The sequence below is a fragment of the Vigna unguiculata genome, chromosome 5 (genome assembly GCF_004118075.2).
Source record: "Vigna unguiculata cultivar IT97K-499-35 chromosome 5, ASM411807v1, whole genome shotgun sequence".
In the NCBI taxonomy this organism is placed as follows: domain Eukaryota; kingdom Viridiplantae; phylum Streptophyta; class Magnoliopsida; order Fabales; family Fabaceae; genus Vigna; species Vigna unguiculata.
In genome coordinates, this window is record NC_040283.1 from 36,585,940 (window position 1) to 36,604,650 (window position 18,711).

An 18,711-nucleotide genomic window follows, 5' to 3' on the forward strand; every position below is an offset into this window, starting at 1 on the left:
AATTTTCCACCATCCTTCACGGCATTTAACATACATCAACTACCATCACGTTTTCTGCACTCCATTCATCGTGCTTCATCTTTAACCTTCATCCTCATTCACTCACCTCACACACACACAACAAAAAAAAAACTCAACATCACAGCACGAACCAAAGAAAAAAACATGCAAAAATTAATCACAGAGGAGCAAGATCAATCAAATATAGAGCAAATTTAGAAGAAGTTCTGAAAGCGGATATAGTGATGGTATGTTCCCTTTGCTTATGGGTTGGGCTTCTGTTTTTCGTTTTGCACCACGTTTTCACTATTCCTATGTTCTTCTTTATTATTTAGAACCCCATATTTTCCTATATGCACCAACTTACCGTTGGCAATTTCAGTTTATTTATCTTCTCTTAGTTGATATACTAAAAAAACATGTTTGTTATTTAGGGTGTGTTTGTTTTTGGAAAATGATTTAAAGGAAAATGAATGAATGTATTGGAGAGGAAAAAGAGAGAAAATAAAAAATAAAAAAAAGACTGTTTTCATTGTAATAAATCAGGTGGTGAAAGTGAAAATTTTTGAAGAAAATTTGTATAGAAGTTTGTGAATAAATGTTATAGATGAATACATTTTTAATAGATTAAAATATAGATTACGATTTTATTTTTATGATTAAAATTAATATAAAATCAAATATTGATTATTTTTTAAATAAAAAAAATAATATATGTATATATAATTAATTTAAAATAGAACGTGATTAATTGAAAATAATTTTAATTATATTAAATTATAAAAGGAAGAAATGATTAAAAGGGGAAATAATAATAATAATAATTATTATTAGTTAAATAAAATTTAGAGTGATTAATTTAATGAAATGTTTTTATTATGGATTTCCATAAAATTAATTGTTATCTAAATTTTAATCATTGTTAAAATATATTTATACATTTATATATTTATATTTATATGAATGGAGAAGTCACAAGTCCTAGAAACAGTGGTCTTCAATTTGAAAGTTTTGAGCACGTGACTTTTTACTGGCAGTGCAGCGTTTATGTAAAGGAGAAAGAAAAACCAAGAACGCATCCAGCTGCAGCCCCAACCCACCAACAAACCGGTCAGCACCACAAACCGGTCACCAACGAACACCCCACCGCCGGCAGCACCACCACCATACACTACCGACACCACAGCAGTGCCAGCCCACCAATAACACGCCCAGCACTGCCAACAAATACCTCCTATCAAAGTGCTTAAACCCTACCAACATGGTTTAGGCTTTAAGCACTTTGATGATCTCGAATTAAAGAAATCAGTTGTGAATTATACATTGAAAAGCAGTTGACTATTTCTTCAAGCGAAGCTTGTATTGGGATAGTGCAAAGTGTCTCTAAATTGTTATCAATGGAATTTGATCTGTCAGACGCTGAACCCGGGACCATAAATGGCGGTTCCACGGCGAAGAAATCAAAGCAGCGTAAGAGGAAGAGTTTCATGGTGGACGAGGAAGGGGAAATGGGGTCGCGAGAGAAGCTGGCAAAAAAAATCTTGTTGTCTCTTACTAGGCCTTCCTACGTCTTGGGATTGGGTCCCAAACCTCTGAGGAAGGAACACCGTACGAGGTTGCGCTACCTGCTGCACAGACTCGTCAACCAGCATCACTGGGTCGAAGCCAGTGGTGTTCTTAGTGCCTACATGAAGGGCACACTTAATGAGACCTCGCCCTTCAGAAATCGTCTTAAATTTTGGGTACCCTCCTCCTCCTTTTGCTCTTATTATTTGTGGAATTGGGAATGTGGTGTGGTGTCAAGTTTTATTGCTTCCCAAGTGATGATTTCTTTTACTTGTTTGATAATTGCTACCTATTTGATTAATATGATTTTATATATTTTTGTTATAATTTCTTCTGTTCTTGATATCCTAGCTAGTTTCTGAACACTGGCATGTATGCTGATACGTGTGTAGGTTTTAATGGAGCTTCTTAATCGTGTGAAAAATAATTCTATTAATCCCACGAGAATCAAGAACCTCTATGATATTTGGTCGAAGAAAATTGGATCAATGAAGACTTGGCCTTTACAGGTATGTTTCAGACTCCCCAACTAAATGCTTTATAGTGGTTACCTTTATTGTTAAATGTTTATGAATTTGCTTTTTCAGGTAGTAACTGTTTCTGACATACAGCTTGTTCTAAAATACCCAAAGGTTATTTATGACCTTAATTTTTTTCTTAGTGAAACAGAAAGCATATATATCATTTAAACCTGATAAAACTGTCAATGATGGTAACTCACAAGAGAGAGGTAGGCTATCTGATTCAATTATCTGATTCAATAATCGCTTTCAAGTCCTGAAAGTGTTATATTCTGAAAACTCTAATTGAAAGAGGGAAGAAGGATCTAGTTAAGGAAAAACAATGATCCTGGTGGCAGTGAATTGTCTATAGCTAGCCATCAAGTACTCAACAAATAATACTTTGTTTTTCCTTTTCCTTTCTACCTTGGTGGAGTTGGGACTAATTTGAAGAAATCAGGGAGACCTGACTTGCTAAATGTTACAATTTTACTACTATTAAATACTAGCTACATGCTGAGTTTATTGTTCACCATTCATCACCACAATATAGCATAACATAACATTTTTTAAACTTAGTTTCTCCGAAAGCCTTGCCTCAATCCTCGATTATTCAATTCCATTTTTTTTCAGAATTTTCTTTGTTCAGTGTTGAAACTGCATTTCTGAAGTTATCTAGGTAGAGGCATGCTTGTGGAAAAGTTTTTGTTTCCATTTCCTATTTTCGTTAATATTTTCAAAAAATTCAATTTGTTTTCGCTTTGTGTCTTGTTTTGAAAGGTTAGTATAGGAAATTATGAAAACAATATTTCAAAACAGGAAACTGAATGAATAATAAGGTGACAGTTTTTCATTATTAATGATGAAAACAGAAATGTTTTCTCAAACCAAAAAGGCTTTTATGTTTTTAGATTTGACTGTCTTAGTAATTTTAAAATTATTTACTTATTAACTTTTTTCACGTGCAAGCTGTATGAGAGCAATCAGGTTGTGAGATATGTTTGCTCCCATGTTATGTTTAAAGTTGCTGGTGGGAAGCTCTACCATTTCCATTGCAAACAATCTCATCAAACTGTCCACTGACTTTAATTCTACTTGATAAATGAATTATAAATAATGTTTTGCAATTGAGATTATGAATTCAAATTGTAAGCTTGATTGCTTAGTCTTCAGTTCTTAATGTAGAATTTTGTTTATGGAGCAGAGCAGATACGCTGTCCATTTTGAGTTCATTTTTTTCTGTCTTATGCAAGGCAATGCAGGGGATGCATACCAGCTTGCTTTATGGTATGTAATTTAATTTTTAAATTTTTAATGTCTTGTTCTTTGCAGAATAATATGTGTTGAATCATGATGCCAAGAGTGGATGATTTCATAACTTCTCATTACTATATAATGTGGTGAGCTGGTTGCCTGGCATTGTCATTATATTTTTATCAGGGTTGTATGTTGTTCAAAAAAAACTAAAGTTCTCATAATGGTTGATAAGGTTTTAATGGTAATTATCATTGGTGTTCAATTCCTCCTGACAGTTTGGAATGGTATCTTAATTTTATTACTATAGAGACCTTGGTACTTCACTGCTTGTTATAAAATGCAAGCTAATTAAGAATGATGCTACTTAATATTTCCCTTGTTTACTAGCATTTAAAGTAGGTAAGTTTTGTCAATGTAAACATAATTGCATAAAGTCAATATTCAACATGATTGACGCTGCCCCAATGACAAGGATAATTTGGGATTGGTCTCACATCCTGAAAATTTGGGGATGGATTAGTCCTTATGGTGAGTTTTAAAGATACCTTGAATTGTCTGATGTCCTAGATAGATACTTAGCATTAAGTGTTCTCACCATTCAAGAAGTGCCCAAGTGATGCATTGACAGAATATAGCAGTTTCAATAATAACATAGGTTAGGTTGGCTAGTAAGTACCCTACTGGTATAGTTAAGTACTAGATACACGCTCAAATAAATGCAAATTGATTCAAACAAGACCAAATTATCATGTTATGCTTTTGGCAACGAAGTATAAAATGGTTTCTAATATGAACTTTCCATTCACAATAGTTTTCCTTCATTAATGGTGGTTTTCACTTAAATAATACTAAAGTATACGTCAGTGTTTGAAAAAATATTGTTATAAGGGGGTCACCAGGTTCTAATTTATTTTATTTATTCCCTTGCTCTTTCTATCCTTTTTCATTTATTTTTGTCTTTTGGTTTCTCCTTTAGCATTGAACAAAACAAAGTTGATATTGATCCTGTGTCAAAGATGATGATGGGTTTGACATTCTATGAGCTGTGGTATTCTTCTGTCCCCAAAGAATTCCAGTGGAGAAGCTCAGACCAGTTTGACTTGCAAGAGAACCCACATATGGAGATCTCATTTACCAATAAAACTGGACAGTCAGAACAGTATAATTCAGTTGAATCCCACATGGCTGAGTCCCATTGTCAACGTGATTCAGAGGCCTCTATCATGAATGATAAGCATATATCTAGGGATGTTGTATTGAGTGAAGACATAGAGGTTGGTACTAATAAAAGAGAAAAAACACATCAGAACTTTCAGCCAGAAGGATTTTACTTAAATTCTGAAGAGCAAAACGGATTTGGAGACCCTTTTTCCAACAGTGGAGGTCTTACACAAGATCTCTTACACGGCCTTGGTAAGTTTTTTTTTTTCACTGAACAGGTGGAATATCTATTTTCTGTGGATGCACACTGGAATGAAAATGTGTATGTGCTTATATTATTTTATATGTATTTTCCTACTTAATTTTTCTTTTTGGACTGAAAATATTGATTTGATCTTTCTAATGACCCTAATAATTGCAATTTTTATCTTGCCAGTTATTACTTGTTTGCAGCAACCTAAGAATAGTTTTGTTAAACAACCCCTCCCCCTATTACTATTGTTTATGTTGGAGATAAAGAAAATGAGGGTGTAGAGTTCCCATTTGACTACTTGAAACTTCTGATAATGCCCACTAATTCGACAGTGAGACTCTTCATATTTAATTTATAGTATATAAGTGGGGTGCAAACCTCACCTTACCAGTCAGTTTTGTGGGGTTAAGTTAGGCTTAAAGCCCACTTCTTAATATGGTATCAAAATCATTGTTTAAAAAAACTTATCCTAACAAGATTTCTTGGACATTCTGTTCCACCCGTTATCAAGCCACTAACACACCATCCATTTCTAGTCCCACGCACGAGATGTATATACCTCAGAGGGGGTGTGTTGGAAGTCCCACATCAACTAGAGATAATGCAATTTTATAGTACATAAGTGGGTGCAAACCTCATCTTATAAGCCGGTTTTGTGAGGTTGAGTTAGGCTTAAAGTTCACTTCTTAACATTTCTTTGATCCATTTCTGTTTTGAGTGTGAGATAATCCATGCTTTCAGTGGATCAGAGCTCTAAATTGCTGTGGGTGACAATATCTTTCCCTTTGAAAGTCCCATGCATGACTATTTTGTTTATGATTTTCAGAAGTCAGTGTTAAATACTTATATATTTCAGTTCAGACTGGTTCCCCTATTGGAAGATTTGTTTGTATACACCTCCATTAAATGAATAATTTTTAAACAGAGAGCTTACTCTTCCTGTGGTTATGATGTAGCAGAGAGATTTCCTAGAGAAATCCAAGAAGCCCAACAGTGGTCTGTTTGATATCGTAGAGAAGATTGGAGTAGTTGCCTATCGTTTGAAATTACCACCCTTTTCAAGGATGCATCCTGTGTTCCATGTTTCTTTGTTTAAGAAGGCAGTGGATGACTATAAGACAGTAGATGAACTACCAACAGAGATAGAAAATAAAATGTGGGAGTCGTGGAGCCTGAATCAATATTGGCTTCTAGAAGTATTATGAAGAGGGGGGGTACTAGTTAACCGGTGGTTGGTTCATTGGAAAGGAAAAACAACAGAGGAGGCAACTTGGGAGGATGAGATTACTCTTAGAAGTCAATTTCCAGGCTTGAGACTTAAGGACAAGTCAATTTTTCAAGATGAGGTTATTGATAGGGCCCAAAGAGTAAATGGGCCCAACGAGCCTCTAGCCCATGAAGTGAAGTATGGTTCAAGATGGGGAAGTGTATATGTGAGAAAGAAGAGTCGGGGTAATGACGTGATCTGATTAGAATAGTGGTTAGTTAGAGGAGAGAGAGTGAAGGAATGTTTTTCTGTTATTAGTATACTTGAGACTGAGACTTTAAAATATATGAGTAGTGGACAACAGTACCACTCTCCTTCTCTTCTATTTATAATGAAGCAAGTACATATGAAAAGACTGCTCTAAGATACTAGGCATGATTAGATGCAGCAGTAGATATGGCAGTAGTGGGTTTCCCACACTCAACACCCTATACATAGGGTTAATGATACAATAGGTAATAATTCTAACACTCCCCCTCAAGCTGGAGCATACAAATTGTATGAACCAAGCTTGGAACAAATGAACTCAATTCGAGGTCCCCTTAATGACTTGGTCAACACATCTGCAAGTTGGTCATTTGACCCAACGAACTCAGTACAAATTTCCTTGGTCATCAATTTTTCTCGAATAAAGTGGCAGTCAATTTCTATGTGTTTAGTTCTCTCATGAAACACTGGATTTGATGCAATGTGGAGAGCAACCTGGTTGTCACAGTACATCTTCATGGTCTGAATTTCATAGAAGTTAAGCTCTCGAAGAAATTGCTTTACCCATATGAGTTCACACGTGAGAGACGCCATTGCCCGATATTCAGCTTCAGCGGTGGATCGAGCCACTACATTTTGCTTCTTACTTTTTCAAGAGATAACATTTCCTCCAAGGAGGACACAATATCCCGTAGTAGAGCGTCTGTCAATAGGAGAGCCTGCCCAATCAGCATCGCAGTACCCAGAGATTTGAACATTTCCTTTATCTTCATATAGCAAACCTTGTCCTGGAGCCTTCTTGAGGTACCTTAAAATACGGATGATGGCATTCCAATGTCTAATACATGGAGTCTGCATAAACTGGCTAACAATTCCAACTGCGAAAGATAGATCAGGCCTCGTAATAGTGAGATAAATTAACTTTCCAACGAGCCTCCTATATCTCTCTGGATCGGAGAATAATTCGCCTTCTTCTGTTGTTAACTTCTGATTTGGGTCCATAGGACTCTCTACTGGTCTGCAGTCAATCATACCTGTTTCTTGTAATATATCAAGAGCATATTTCCTTTGAGAGATTACAACTCCATCTTTTGACTGAGCTACTTCAATGCCCAAGAAGTATTTGAGGCTTCCGAGATCCTTGGTTTGAAAATGTTTACACAAGTGCTCCTTCAGTTGAGATATTCCAGTAGTATCATTTCCTGTAATAACAATATCATCAACATATACTATTAAGTAGACACATTTCCTAGGAGAGGTATGTTTGTAAAAGACTGAGTGATCTGCCTCACTGCGTCTTAACCCAAATTTCTGAACAATGGAGCTGAATTTTCCAAACCAAGCTCGTGGTGATTGTTTGAGACCATATAAAGATCGATGCAATTTGCATACCATACCAGACTCCCCCTGAGCAACAAACCCAGGAGGTTGCTCCATGTAAACTTCCTCCTCAAGATCACCATGAAGGAAGGCATTTTTGATATCCAATTGATGAAGCGGCTAGTGACGAATTGCTGCCATTGCAAAGAAGAGGCGAATAGTAGTCATCTTGGCCACGGGAGAGAAGGTGTCACAATAGTCAAGGCCATAAACCTGAGTGTACCCTTTTGCAACCAATCGGGCTTTGAGTCGATCAACCTGACCATCGGGGCCAACTTTAATTGCATACACCCATCGACAATCAACAACCTTCTTGCCCGAAGGGAGGGGCACGAGCTCCCAAGTATGATTGCTTTCAAGAGCCTGCATCTCTGCAATCATGGCTTGTCGCCATCCAGGATGATCAAGTGCTTCAGTCACATTTTTGGGAATAACAACAGAAGACATTGAGGATAAAAGTGAACAATAGGAAGGAGATAATCGGTGATAGCTAAGAAAATTATAAATGGGATGTGGATTTCGAGAGGAACGAGTACCTTTTCTGAGAGCAATGGGCCAACCTGAATCACCTTCACTAGGAGTCGTGGGATCAAGAGACGAGGGAGAAGAATCTGAAGTAGGGGATTCACCATGTTTTTAAACAACTGGACTAGTCGTCGGCGTCCTGTGTTGGAGAGAATCAATAGGTGGAGATGATGGCTCAGGAGGACTTTGGTCGAGACTTGGAGTGACAGGGACATTGGAAATATTGTACTCAACCATGGGAATAGGAAGGACTTGTTGTATGACATGGACATCTTGAACAGATGGAGAGAAGTAAGGGGTCTGTTCAAAAAATGTAACATTGGCAGACATGTAATATTTCTTGGTTTCAGGAGAGTAGCATCGATACCCCTTTTGAAGACGTGAGTAACCCAAGAAAACACATTTGAGAGAGCGAGCAGAAAGCTTGTCTAACCTGGGAGACATGTCATGAACAAAACATACACAACCAAAAACTCTAGGAGAAGTGTGAAAGAGAGGATTTTCTGGAAACAGAATGGAGAAAGGGACCTTATGATTGAGAGAGGAAGATGGCATCCGATTAATAAGAAAACCTGCAGTTAAGATGACATCTCCCCAGTGATGGATAGGAACGTTGGCACTAAGCAAAAGGGTACGAGCAGTTTCAACTAAGTGTCTATTTTTTCTTTCTGCTATACCATTTTGTTGTAGCGTATGAGGACAAGTAGACTGGTGCAGGATACCATGGGAACTCAAAACATTAGAAAGAGCAGACGAAAAGTACTCTTTGGCATTATCACTTCTTAAGATTTTAATTACTTGACTAAATTGATTCTTGATTTCATTCAAAAAAGATGTGAAGAGGGATAATAATTCAGAACGATCTTTCATAAGATAAACCCAAGTACATCTCGAATATTCATCAATGAAAGTAACAAAATACCTAAAGCCAAAAGATGAGACACGACTAGGTCCCCAGATATCGGAATGGATGACAAAAAAACTAGAAGTACACTTTGATTGAGACCTTTTAGGAAAGGTAGATCTAACATGTTTTCCTAGTTGACATGACTCACATTCTGAAGTCTGGAGACTACTAAGTTCAGGAAACATTTTCTTTAACTTGGACAGGTGAGGGTGACCAAGCCGATCATGTAACATTTTAGGATTGGGAGCTGCAACACATGACACCCGTGGACGAGATCCAAAATGGTATAATCCGCCCGCTTCATATCCTTCTCCAATCTGTCTCCCCGAGCCACGCTCCTGTATAACAAAAGATTTGTTATCGAAGATTACAGAGCAATTCAATGTTTTGGTTAACTGACTTAAGGAAATTAAATTGAAAGGACAATTAGGGACAAAAAGGACAAATTTTAGATTTAAGGACGGAGATAAGATGGCTTGACCGACTCCTTTTGAGGATGTTTTAGAACCATTCGCAAGGGTTATAAAATGAGATTTTTCTTGGAATGAAATGGTTGAGAACAAGGAGGTATTACCAGAAATGTGGTCAGAAGCACTAGAGTCAATTACCCATGAATTGTGACTTTCCATGGATTGAGAGATGCAAACAGTTGATGTACTTGGAGCTTGAGATGATTGTGCCAAGCTGTTGGATTTGAGGCGTAGGTACTCTTGATACTCGTCCTCAGTGAACTTGGAGTCAGTAGTCTCTGCCTGGGAGACATTGGCTGTTTTGGCAAGAAATCCATGTAAAGTGTAGCAGTTTTCTTGGGTATGACCCATCCTTTTACAATACGTACACTGAGGACGCCCACGACCTCCACGTCCACCTCCTCTAGTTCCACGACCTCCTCTTCCTGGGTGGCGACCATGACAGATGGTTCCATTATAGCAAGAGTTTCTAGAGTTTGAAGAGCTGGAACACGTATCATGCGGGAGATCAAAGTTTCCACGGAAGGAACCTCATGAGAGGTCAAAAGCTGATCTTGGATATGATTAAAGTCTGGGTGTATAGCGCGGAGGATCATTACTATATAGTACTTGTCAAGCTTTTTCTTCATTTCATCAAGAAGTTCTTCCACAACAGCTTGAGCGTATTTCATGAATGAAATCATATCATGGTTAGTCATTTTCATAGATGTCAACTTGTTCGCCGAATCATAGAGGCGCTGAATATCATTTGCATAGATATTCTGAGTTCGCTTCCAAAACGAGTGGCAAGTTTTGAAAGCCCGTAGGGACATCAAAAGTCGTGGTTCCACCGATTGCCACAATAGAGCACATAGTTGGAAATCTGCTTGTTTCCACTGTTCAGCCTTTTCAGAAGGAATGTGGCTGCCATCTTTCTCAAGGTGGTCGTGATATCCTTGACCGAGAAACCACATCTCGACGGCAGCGGACCAAGATAAGTAATTTTGGCCATTTAGTTTCTCGGAAGTAATGCAGGGGCTTCCGGAGAATGAAATAGCACTCCCAGTACCTCCAGTGGCCATGATATGATCAAGAGAATAAACAAAAACAGAGAGGATCTCGGAAAACAGTGAAATAGTGACGATTCTGAAATTCGAAAGTGACGATTTCCACAAGGGGTGCTACTGGACTTCACCGGAACAGAGGTTTGAGGGTCAAAACGGGTAGAGGAAGCTCCGACGACGGCGACGAAGGTGGCGCGATGACGAACCGGCGACTGGACAGCGGCGCGTGAGCGGCACGTGCCTGACTGAAGCGAATAGAGATGACGCGCGTGCAGGCGCGTGGCGATGGCGCTGCCTGCGACACCGGCGGGGTTGGCTGTCACGCGGAGAGGCGGTCCAGATCCGGTGGTTTCCGGACGGAACTGCGTCGGTGGACGGCGGCGGACAACGGCGGAGGACTGCAGACAGTGGCGGACAGTGTTGAAATGTTGTTTCACAGTGTTGGGTAGTTCAGAAATGAGGTTAAACAAACTTGGACAGCCGCGGTGACTAACGGCGATCCACCACGAACAGCGGTGACGAACCAGATGAGACAAAAACCAGAGCGGGATCGACCCGCTCTGATACCAACTTGAGACTGAGACTTTAAAATATATGAGTAGTGGACAACAATACCACTCTCCTTCTCTTCTATTTATAATGAAGCAAATACATATGAAAAGACTGCTCTAAGATACTAGGCATGATTAGATGCAGCAGTAGATATGGCAGTAGTGGGTTTCCCACACTCAACACCCTATACATAGGGTTAATGATACAATAGGTAATAATTCTAACAAGTATTAGGTGTGGGGAGCAGGGGAGGGGTCTCTGGTTGAATACAGAACCTTGTTGGTTACTCTAGAGGAGCCTAGCTCTGGGCAGTATGATTGGTTATCTTGCTGTATTTTCCTCTTTTGCGAATAAATCTTACAGCTGTCGTATATTTCATTCATCCATTCTCTTCTGTTGCTTGTTGCTTGTTCTGGGTGTAGATCTGTATCAAGTAGCCAAGGCAAAGTCAAGATCCCTGTGCCCACATCTGCAGAAAAATTGGTTTGATATGATATCAAAAGTTTAGTTGATTCCCCAGCCCTTTCCAGTTACTAATTTCACTAATTTCACACTTGAGATGTGTAGTCCTTGGTGCAAGGGAGGGTGTTGGAAATTTAACATTGACCGGTGATATCATCAAACTAGTTGATTCCCCATGAACTAGTTTTTTGGAGTTGAGTTAGGATCAAATCTAATTTCTAAGAGTTTGAAAAGAGAAATAATAGAAACAGTTTAGGGTATCTTATGTAAACTAACTAAATGACACTTAGTAAGTCAACTTGTTAGTTAGAGTTAGTTTTTTATGAGGACAAAATGTAATGAGGGTATATATAAAGGATAAGGGAATACAGTAGGGCATTTATGTGCATTGGTTGAGACGAACCAGGTTCCTCTAAATTCCTGGGTATGCTGTTTTCTATAATTTTTTCATTATTTATTCAGTAACATAAACAGTCTCTTGTCTTCCCTGTTCTATTACTATTTCTTTTCTTTATTTTTGTTATATTCTGGTACCAGTTTTTTTCAAATTGGTTTCAGAGCTTATTAATCATCATTTCTTGGTTTTGATAGTTATTACTCTCTGGTTTACTAGTAACTTCAATATTGTCTTTTTGTGCATTTACATAGGGGGACTTGATTTATGGTTGCTGCCCTTGCATTTTTCTGATGATAGCGATTTGGAGGAGTTCATGTATTTGCAAATAGATCAGCCTAATGACTATTACAAAAATTCAGTGAAATATTTGCAACTAGCTATCAACTCAGAACCTTCTGCTTCAGCCGCATTACTTCCATTGGTACAGGTATAGATCATACATTTCAAGTAACTTAGATGTAGCCACTAAACATCATTTTGTATTTCGTTCATGTTGTTTGTTAAACTGAAAATCAGGTTCATAACTGTTGAAGCAATAATTTATTACATTACCTCCTTTACATGCTCAAAAGTACTTTGTCTTAATCATTACTTTGGTTGCTTGCTCCATGAGTTGTAGCACAATAATCGATTATCTCATGACCCTAGACGAAAATATTCGAAAAATTAGCCGTTGAAATGACTAGATTTGCATTGAAAACTGCAATCTGACCATTGGGGAACATCAAGGTATAAATCTAAGCTGCTGAAATCGATTAATTCCTCATCAAATTCTCATTTTTCACTATTCTCTTTTGGTTGAACCCTAACCCCTCTTCAAGCTCAAAATTCTCTCAAATTTTCGTCCACTCTCCATTTTATTTTCAATGGCTGAACCATCTTGTAGAAAGATACCTACTAGAAGAAGGAATGCTCATCCCTCCACTCAACCTCCACTTAGAAATGCCTCCATTGAAGGATGGATTTTTGATGAAGAACGGAGAGTAGAATTTATCAATATGTGGAAAGACAAAGCCATAATCACTCCCAAGTTCATCAACTCTCGAATGTTCATTGCTATTGGGTTCCATTTTCCTTCTCTATCTGACGCTCAAGACATTAAATATTTTGTGGAAATGCATGGCTCCTAGTGTCGTGATCTAGTAAGAGTGTTCTACTACAATTTCAAATACAAAGATGGAGTAGCCTTCAACAAGGTAAAAGGCGTTGATATCATTCTAGACAATGATATTTGGGAAAATGTAACAAATTATACAATTTCCTTTACTTATATGATCCCTTAGAAAATGATGTTTTATTTCTATATACTTGGTCCTAGAGTGCATTATAGGATTTTTGGTTAGATTTAATGCACTGGTATTATTAGGTATATGATTTAGGTAAATATTATAATCTTGTAATTGTTGTTTCATCCTTAAAATCTGAGCACAACAATTGTCTACAACAATGTATCCAGCCTCAGTAGTTGATAAAGCCACGCAGGCTTGTTTCGTGGAGTGCCAAGAAGCTAGTGAACATCCTAATAGATGACAAGTACCACTGGTACTTTCCTATCAATTTTACAACCACCATAATCAACATCAGAATAACCTATTAAGCTAGAGGAGTCTCCATAGGGATACCAAAGTCAAATGAAATTTTGTTTCTTGCCCTCACATCATATTTAGCTCTTCTACTTTCCTCTACAGTCCACTATGAGAAAATAGTTTAGTTTCTTGAACATCATTAACAGTTATTGTAGGAATAAAAGGAACATTTAACACAGCATCCCAACTACCCCTATCAATAGATTCCGGAAAAAAAATTGCATTCTTACATTCTAAAAGGGATAATTTTCACCCGCAAAAGGTGGAGGTCTATTAATAGAAGCACCCTCAGCAGTGGTTTGGTTTTATCCAACCATTTTCGAAATTTATGAATTTCAATCAAAATAAGCTCTGATAGCAATTGTTAGAATCGCGCAGCAGAAGGTTTGCGTGTGGACAAAAACCAAGAGGGGGTTGAATTGGTTTAATTAATAAAAATTATGCTTTTAAAATTTTTCCCAAATTTTACCGTTTAGATTACAAGATTCTTTAATTTAAAGCAACTGTAGATTAATAAAGAGAGTAGGGAAGAAGATGAACACAAAGTATTTTTATTGGTTCAAATCAAAAGACCCTACACTCAGTTGTTAATCTCTTAAACAAGGAGATTAACTAAATCACTAAAATAAACACAGTACAATCAGATAAAGAGAGTAAAGGGTTTAAAGAATACCTCTCTTGAAGACATAAGAGATGAATAACACTTCCTTTGAATCACACAGAGGATGAACAACTTTCCTAGCAACAACAGCAACACTCAATCTTCCAAAAATCCACTTCATAAAAATTATCGTTCTACCTACACTAGGTTTTTCAAAGCCCCATTTCGAAACCACTCAGACAGTTTCTCTGCATTCACAGTCAAGTGCTCTATAAATAGATTTTGAAAACTAGGTTAAGGAACTGAAAAGATAAGTTACAACTATTAGAGATAATCGATTATCACTTATGATAATTGATTATTCCAGAGAGGTTTCTGAAAATTAAAGTTTCGTGCTGATAATCTATTATTCCAAAGAGATCTCTGAAAAACTGAAAAATACGTATGATAATCAATTATCATATTGTGTTTTGTAAAAATAAATGTGGCCAGAGATTAAGTGCTAGCTGCTTGTTTTATGAAATCCTAAGCTCTCTTAAACACACTAAATACATTAATAACTTATTACAAGAGGCTTTAAACAACACTTAAATAGTCTTCCAATAATCTTCCAATCTTTGCTTTGATGTTCCTTGCAATTGTCATCATCAAAATCTTTGCAACACAACTTTTCTTGTTTTGCCAACACTTGTCCTCAAAACTGAATGGAGGATGTCTTCACAAGATTTTCCAATAAGCAATTCAATAATCAGATATGGAAGTTTCAAGAATTAAATACTCAAATGAGATCATTCAAAATTTATACTTTTTGAATGGGTCTGGGCCGTGATGGTGAACAATGTCACCTTGGTCCATAGTTAAATGGGGATAAACCACATTTATACCTTAATCATTTGGTTATATGATTAAGTGTATTTTCATTACTTGTTACCTATTGGCTAAGTGTTGTGGAACAGGATGGTTCTCGGCCCGGGCCTGGTAACTCTAGGCCTTGGGGTGTACACCTCCTAGAAGGTTTCATTCCAATCTGCAGCTAATATGAATCTTTTCTACAATCATTTGATACATTCACCCATAGTGAAATAACCTAAAACTTTTTGTTTAAGTGAATCAAGATAAATTTGAAGTCATTTCAAATAAATAATTTTGTATTACTTTTAGTTTTGAACTAATTCAGCATCAATTATGGTCTGGTGAACCATTTTCAAAGTTTTAAACAATTTTGAAAGGGGAAGGATGAGAAATAAGGAATTTTGGTTCAAACTAAAACTTGTTAGATGAAAAAACCAACTGCGTACAGAATTTTGTTAAACTTAAAAGAACTAATTATTTCAATATTTTAGAAGTTGCCGTACAACATTAATTAAGAACTAATTCTGCTCTGTCTTTACCTAATCTTTTACTTTTGTAAAAGTGCCGTATAAGTTGCCTAAAAATTGCAAGTCTTATTATGTCATTGATCAGTGCAATGCATTTTTTCTTTGCATAATTCCTGAAAATTATAGGACTTGCACTGTAATAAACCATGCATGATGTTGTCAACAACCGGTCCCTGCTGCCTTTTCATACTTTTTCTTATTGCTCTGCAAGTTTTTGGTTATAGTTTTCCTTTCTAATGGCTTTGCTACCATACATCATAGATATTTTAGTATGTTTTATTATTATTCAAGTAATTTCTGTTTGTTGAACTAGTGAACTGTGAAACCATTAGACCATTTCAAGGAAATGATGAAATGAAAGGGAAAGTAATGGTTTTACTTATATCCTTTAGGAATGCCAATGTTGCATTAAACATACGGAGTGTACCCAGGTTTCAATTCATTCTAAATATTAACATTGCATCCCTTGATTCTGTTGTATTAGGAGAATGATGTCTTTGTGCTTTCCTTTCAAAGGATATCCTTATGATGCATATTTATACTATGTTTCATCTTTTTACCTAAATGCTAAATGCACCTATAGCATATTATTGTTGTTGTTGTATTACAGAAACAGATGGAACAACCTTCTGTTAATAATTTTTTTGGCACTTGCTGCAAAATGCCAAAACCATCTTCAACACTAAGAGGAGCTCTTTGTTTTTCGTACTATCTGTGTAGTTTGTTCCTGAGGCAATTGACATATTGTTCTGCTTTCCTTGGCTCCCAATACAGCAAATAAAGCTAATAGCTTTTGTGATTTCCCTTTTTTATCAGAAATATTACATTTAGCAATTGATAAATGAGATTTTGATCATAAATATGATACTTTTAGAGATATAGAACTGTTTATAGGCATCTACCTCCTCTAATATTAGAAGCTTTTGGTATGTCCTTAACATTGTACCAAATGATTAGAGGTTCAATGCTTGCAATTCCCATTGTTTGACCCGAGCAGAACTCTGTCTTGTATCTGAGCTTTTGAAAGTCCATTGTGCAACTGCATGCTATTACTAGTTGGTTCTCACTCCTTCCATGTGCTTATTTGTTTACACACATTGTGGAAATATCAGTAGCTTGTATTAAATGAAATAAATTATCCATCTGAAATTGCACAAAGCAACTGATTATGTTGTGCTCTGCAATTCTCACAGCGTGTTCCCTTTCCTGGATGCACATGCACGTCCCTACTTTGCGTCTGTTATAGAAGTTATTTGACAGTTGTTTTCTGCATAGGATAATGTTTTAGATATAAAAAAAGGGCTTCACTTTATTTTTTATTACTAGCTGTTGCTAATTGGAGGACAAGTTGACGAGGCTCTAACTATGCTTGAGAAGCAGTGCTGTAATGCAGCCTCTGTGTTGCCATTAAGGTATATCCCTTATCTTTTATAAGGTGCTATTTATTATGATTATTTAAGTTACTGATGTGCACACCCTTGTAGAGTGAGGGCTGCTCTCTTGGAGCGTTTTGATCGAAACAACTCTGGCATGCTTAGCTGTTTTGAGAATATATTGAAGAAGGATCCAACATGTAGTGATGCCTTAGCCAAACTTATCAAGATGCACCAAAATGGTACCTTCATTCTGAATCATGTCTTTTGTATGATTTGCATAATTTATATTGCTATTTCTCTCAAGTAGAGTCCAATGTCAACTTGAAAAGTGATGGAGAAAGAAGTTAATGAAAGAAAAATGGGTAAACGGCTGCAGGAGAAGAAATATAAGTGACCAGGAAACTGAAGAACTCCTAGCCTGCAGTTTTTCCTCAGTTGTTATCTTTTTGTATTAATCTATTCAAATTTGAATAAGTTGTCTCTGATTTGATGTCATCACGCCTTGGCTCTTCTAATTACAGATTTAGAAATATTTTTCTGTGATAATTTTTTCTTCTGCTCCATACTAAGCGATATCTTATATGCTCAATAATAAGTACATCATGTCTATGTTGTTGATTGGATTCCTTGGTACTTTGCAGGAGAGTATAGTCTTGAGTCTCTGCTGGAAATGATTGCTTTACATTTAGATGCCACAGATTCAGAACACAATACGTGGAAGGTGTTATCTTCATGTTTCTTAAGACTGTTTTCCTATGAAGAAGACTGTATGTCTACATGCCCCATGCAAACTGAAAATGGACACAAGCAACTTCATTCCATTAACAAAACCCCTAAAATATTTACGGATGGTACATCAGGAAAATCTTGGTATCTTCGCTGTAGGTGGTGGATAACAAGACATTTCAGCAATAGCAAGCTACAATCAGAGATTGAATCAGGTATAATCATAGCATTGGAATGGTTTGACAGTGAAGTTACAGTATCAGTGTCTATGTAAACTTCACTGGAAATATGGTTGCATGTTCATTCACTATTATTGTTTTATTTATGGTCATGCTAATGAGTTTTCCTAAATTGTCTCAGGTGATTTGCAGTTACTCACATGCAAAGCAGCATGTGCATCGTATATGTATGGACGCGAGTTCAGCTATGTTGAGAAGGCTTATTCTCATTTAGAAAAAGAAAGTGATAAGGAATTGTTGTTTTTCTTGGATGAGCACAGGGGAAATTCATTAGGAATTTATAAAAAATTTCGAAAGAAATCACACATATAATTTAATTATATTTGCTTACTTGATCAGATTCCAATACAAATATATAAAAGATGGTGAACAAATAGAACATGACAAAGCATACAATCTCAAAAGCAACTCTTTGAATATTATACAAAATTATCATGTAAATAAATACATTAAACATTTTTATTATTTTTTCAAGGTCTCAAGACACATTTAAGTAATTATAAATTCTGATAATTTTGGCAATAATCAAAAGAGCTTGAATACATGTTAGGTTAACTCCTCGTGCTCTCACTAGGAGCATGAATCCCCATAAATTATAATTTAGACTACTATTAAAATGTCAATCTCATTGACATATTTCATAACTTCTTATATTGTACTCATACAAATTGATGGTTATCTTCTAAGTAACTACTATTTCATACTAATAATAACATTGATTTCATATCATTTGATAACATCCACATTAACAATATCATCTAGTTTATCTTGTTTGCTGAATAAAGCATTACAATTATAGAATATAAAATCATATCATGGTTGTCAAAATCGCGATCCAAAACGTAAACGTAAGATCG

At 36.5% G+C, this 18,711-nt stretch overlaps 2 protein-coding genes across 2 annotated transcripts; one reads left to right on the plus strand and one right to left on the minus strand.

The window, feature by feature from the left end:
- The first annotated feature begins 996 nt into the window (after nucleotides 1-996).
- Nucleotides 997-18,184, plus strand: LOC114185222. Its single transcript, XM_028072834.1, has 9 exons — nucleotides 997-1,742; nucleotides 1,959-2,075; nucleotides 3,271-3,353; nucleotides 4,300-4,736; nucleotides 12,199-12,374; nucleotides 16,840-16,925; nucleotides 16,998-17,128; nucleotides 17,531-17,830; nucleotides 17,976-18,184. The coding sequence occupies exons 1-9, from the start codon at nucleotides 1,398-1,400 to the stop codon at nucleotides 18,164-18,166; spliced, it is 1,866 nt and encodes a 621-aa protein (XP_027928635.1). The 5' UTR covers nucleotides 997-1,397; the 3' UTR covers nucleotides 18,167-18,184.
- Nucleotides 7,322-8,053, minus strand: LOC114185224 (uncharacterized mitochondrial protein AtMg00820-like). The gene has a single exon (XM_028072835.1). The coding sequence runs from the start codon at nucleotides 8,036-8,038 to the stop codon at nucleotides 7,712-7,714; it is 327 nt and encodes a 108-aa protein (XP_027928636.1). The 5' UTR covers nucleotides 8,039-8,053; the 3' UTR covers nucleotides 7,322-7,711.
- Nucleotides 18,185-18,711: the final 527 nt, after the last annotated feature.

Bases quoted from the DNA above. Each gene is read 5' to 3' on its own strand.
- LOC114185222 (XM_028072834.1), top strand. From the start codon at position 1,398: ATGGAATTTGATCTGTCAGACGCTGAACCCGGGACCATAAATGGCGGT. The intron at 16,926-16,997 runs GTATATCCCTTA...ACACCCTTGTAG, and splicing joins GCCTCTGTGTTGCCATTAAG to AGTGAGGGCTGCTCTCTTGG. The intron at 17,129-17,530 runs GTACCTTCATTC...GGTACTTTGCAG, and splicing joins TATCAAGATGCACCAAAATG to GAGAGTATAGTCTTGAGTCT.
- LOC114185224 (XM_028072835.1), bottom strand. From the start codon at position 8,038: ATGTCTTCTGTTGTTATTCCCAAAAATGTGACTGAAGCACTTGATCAT.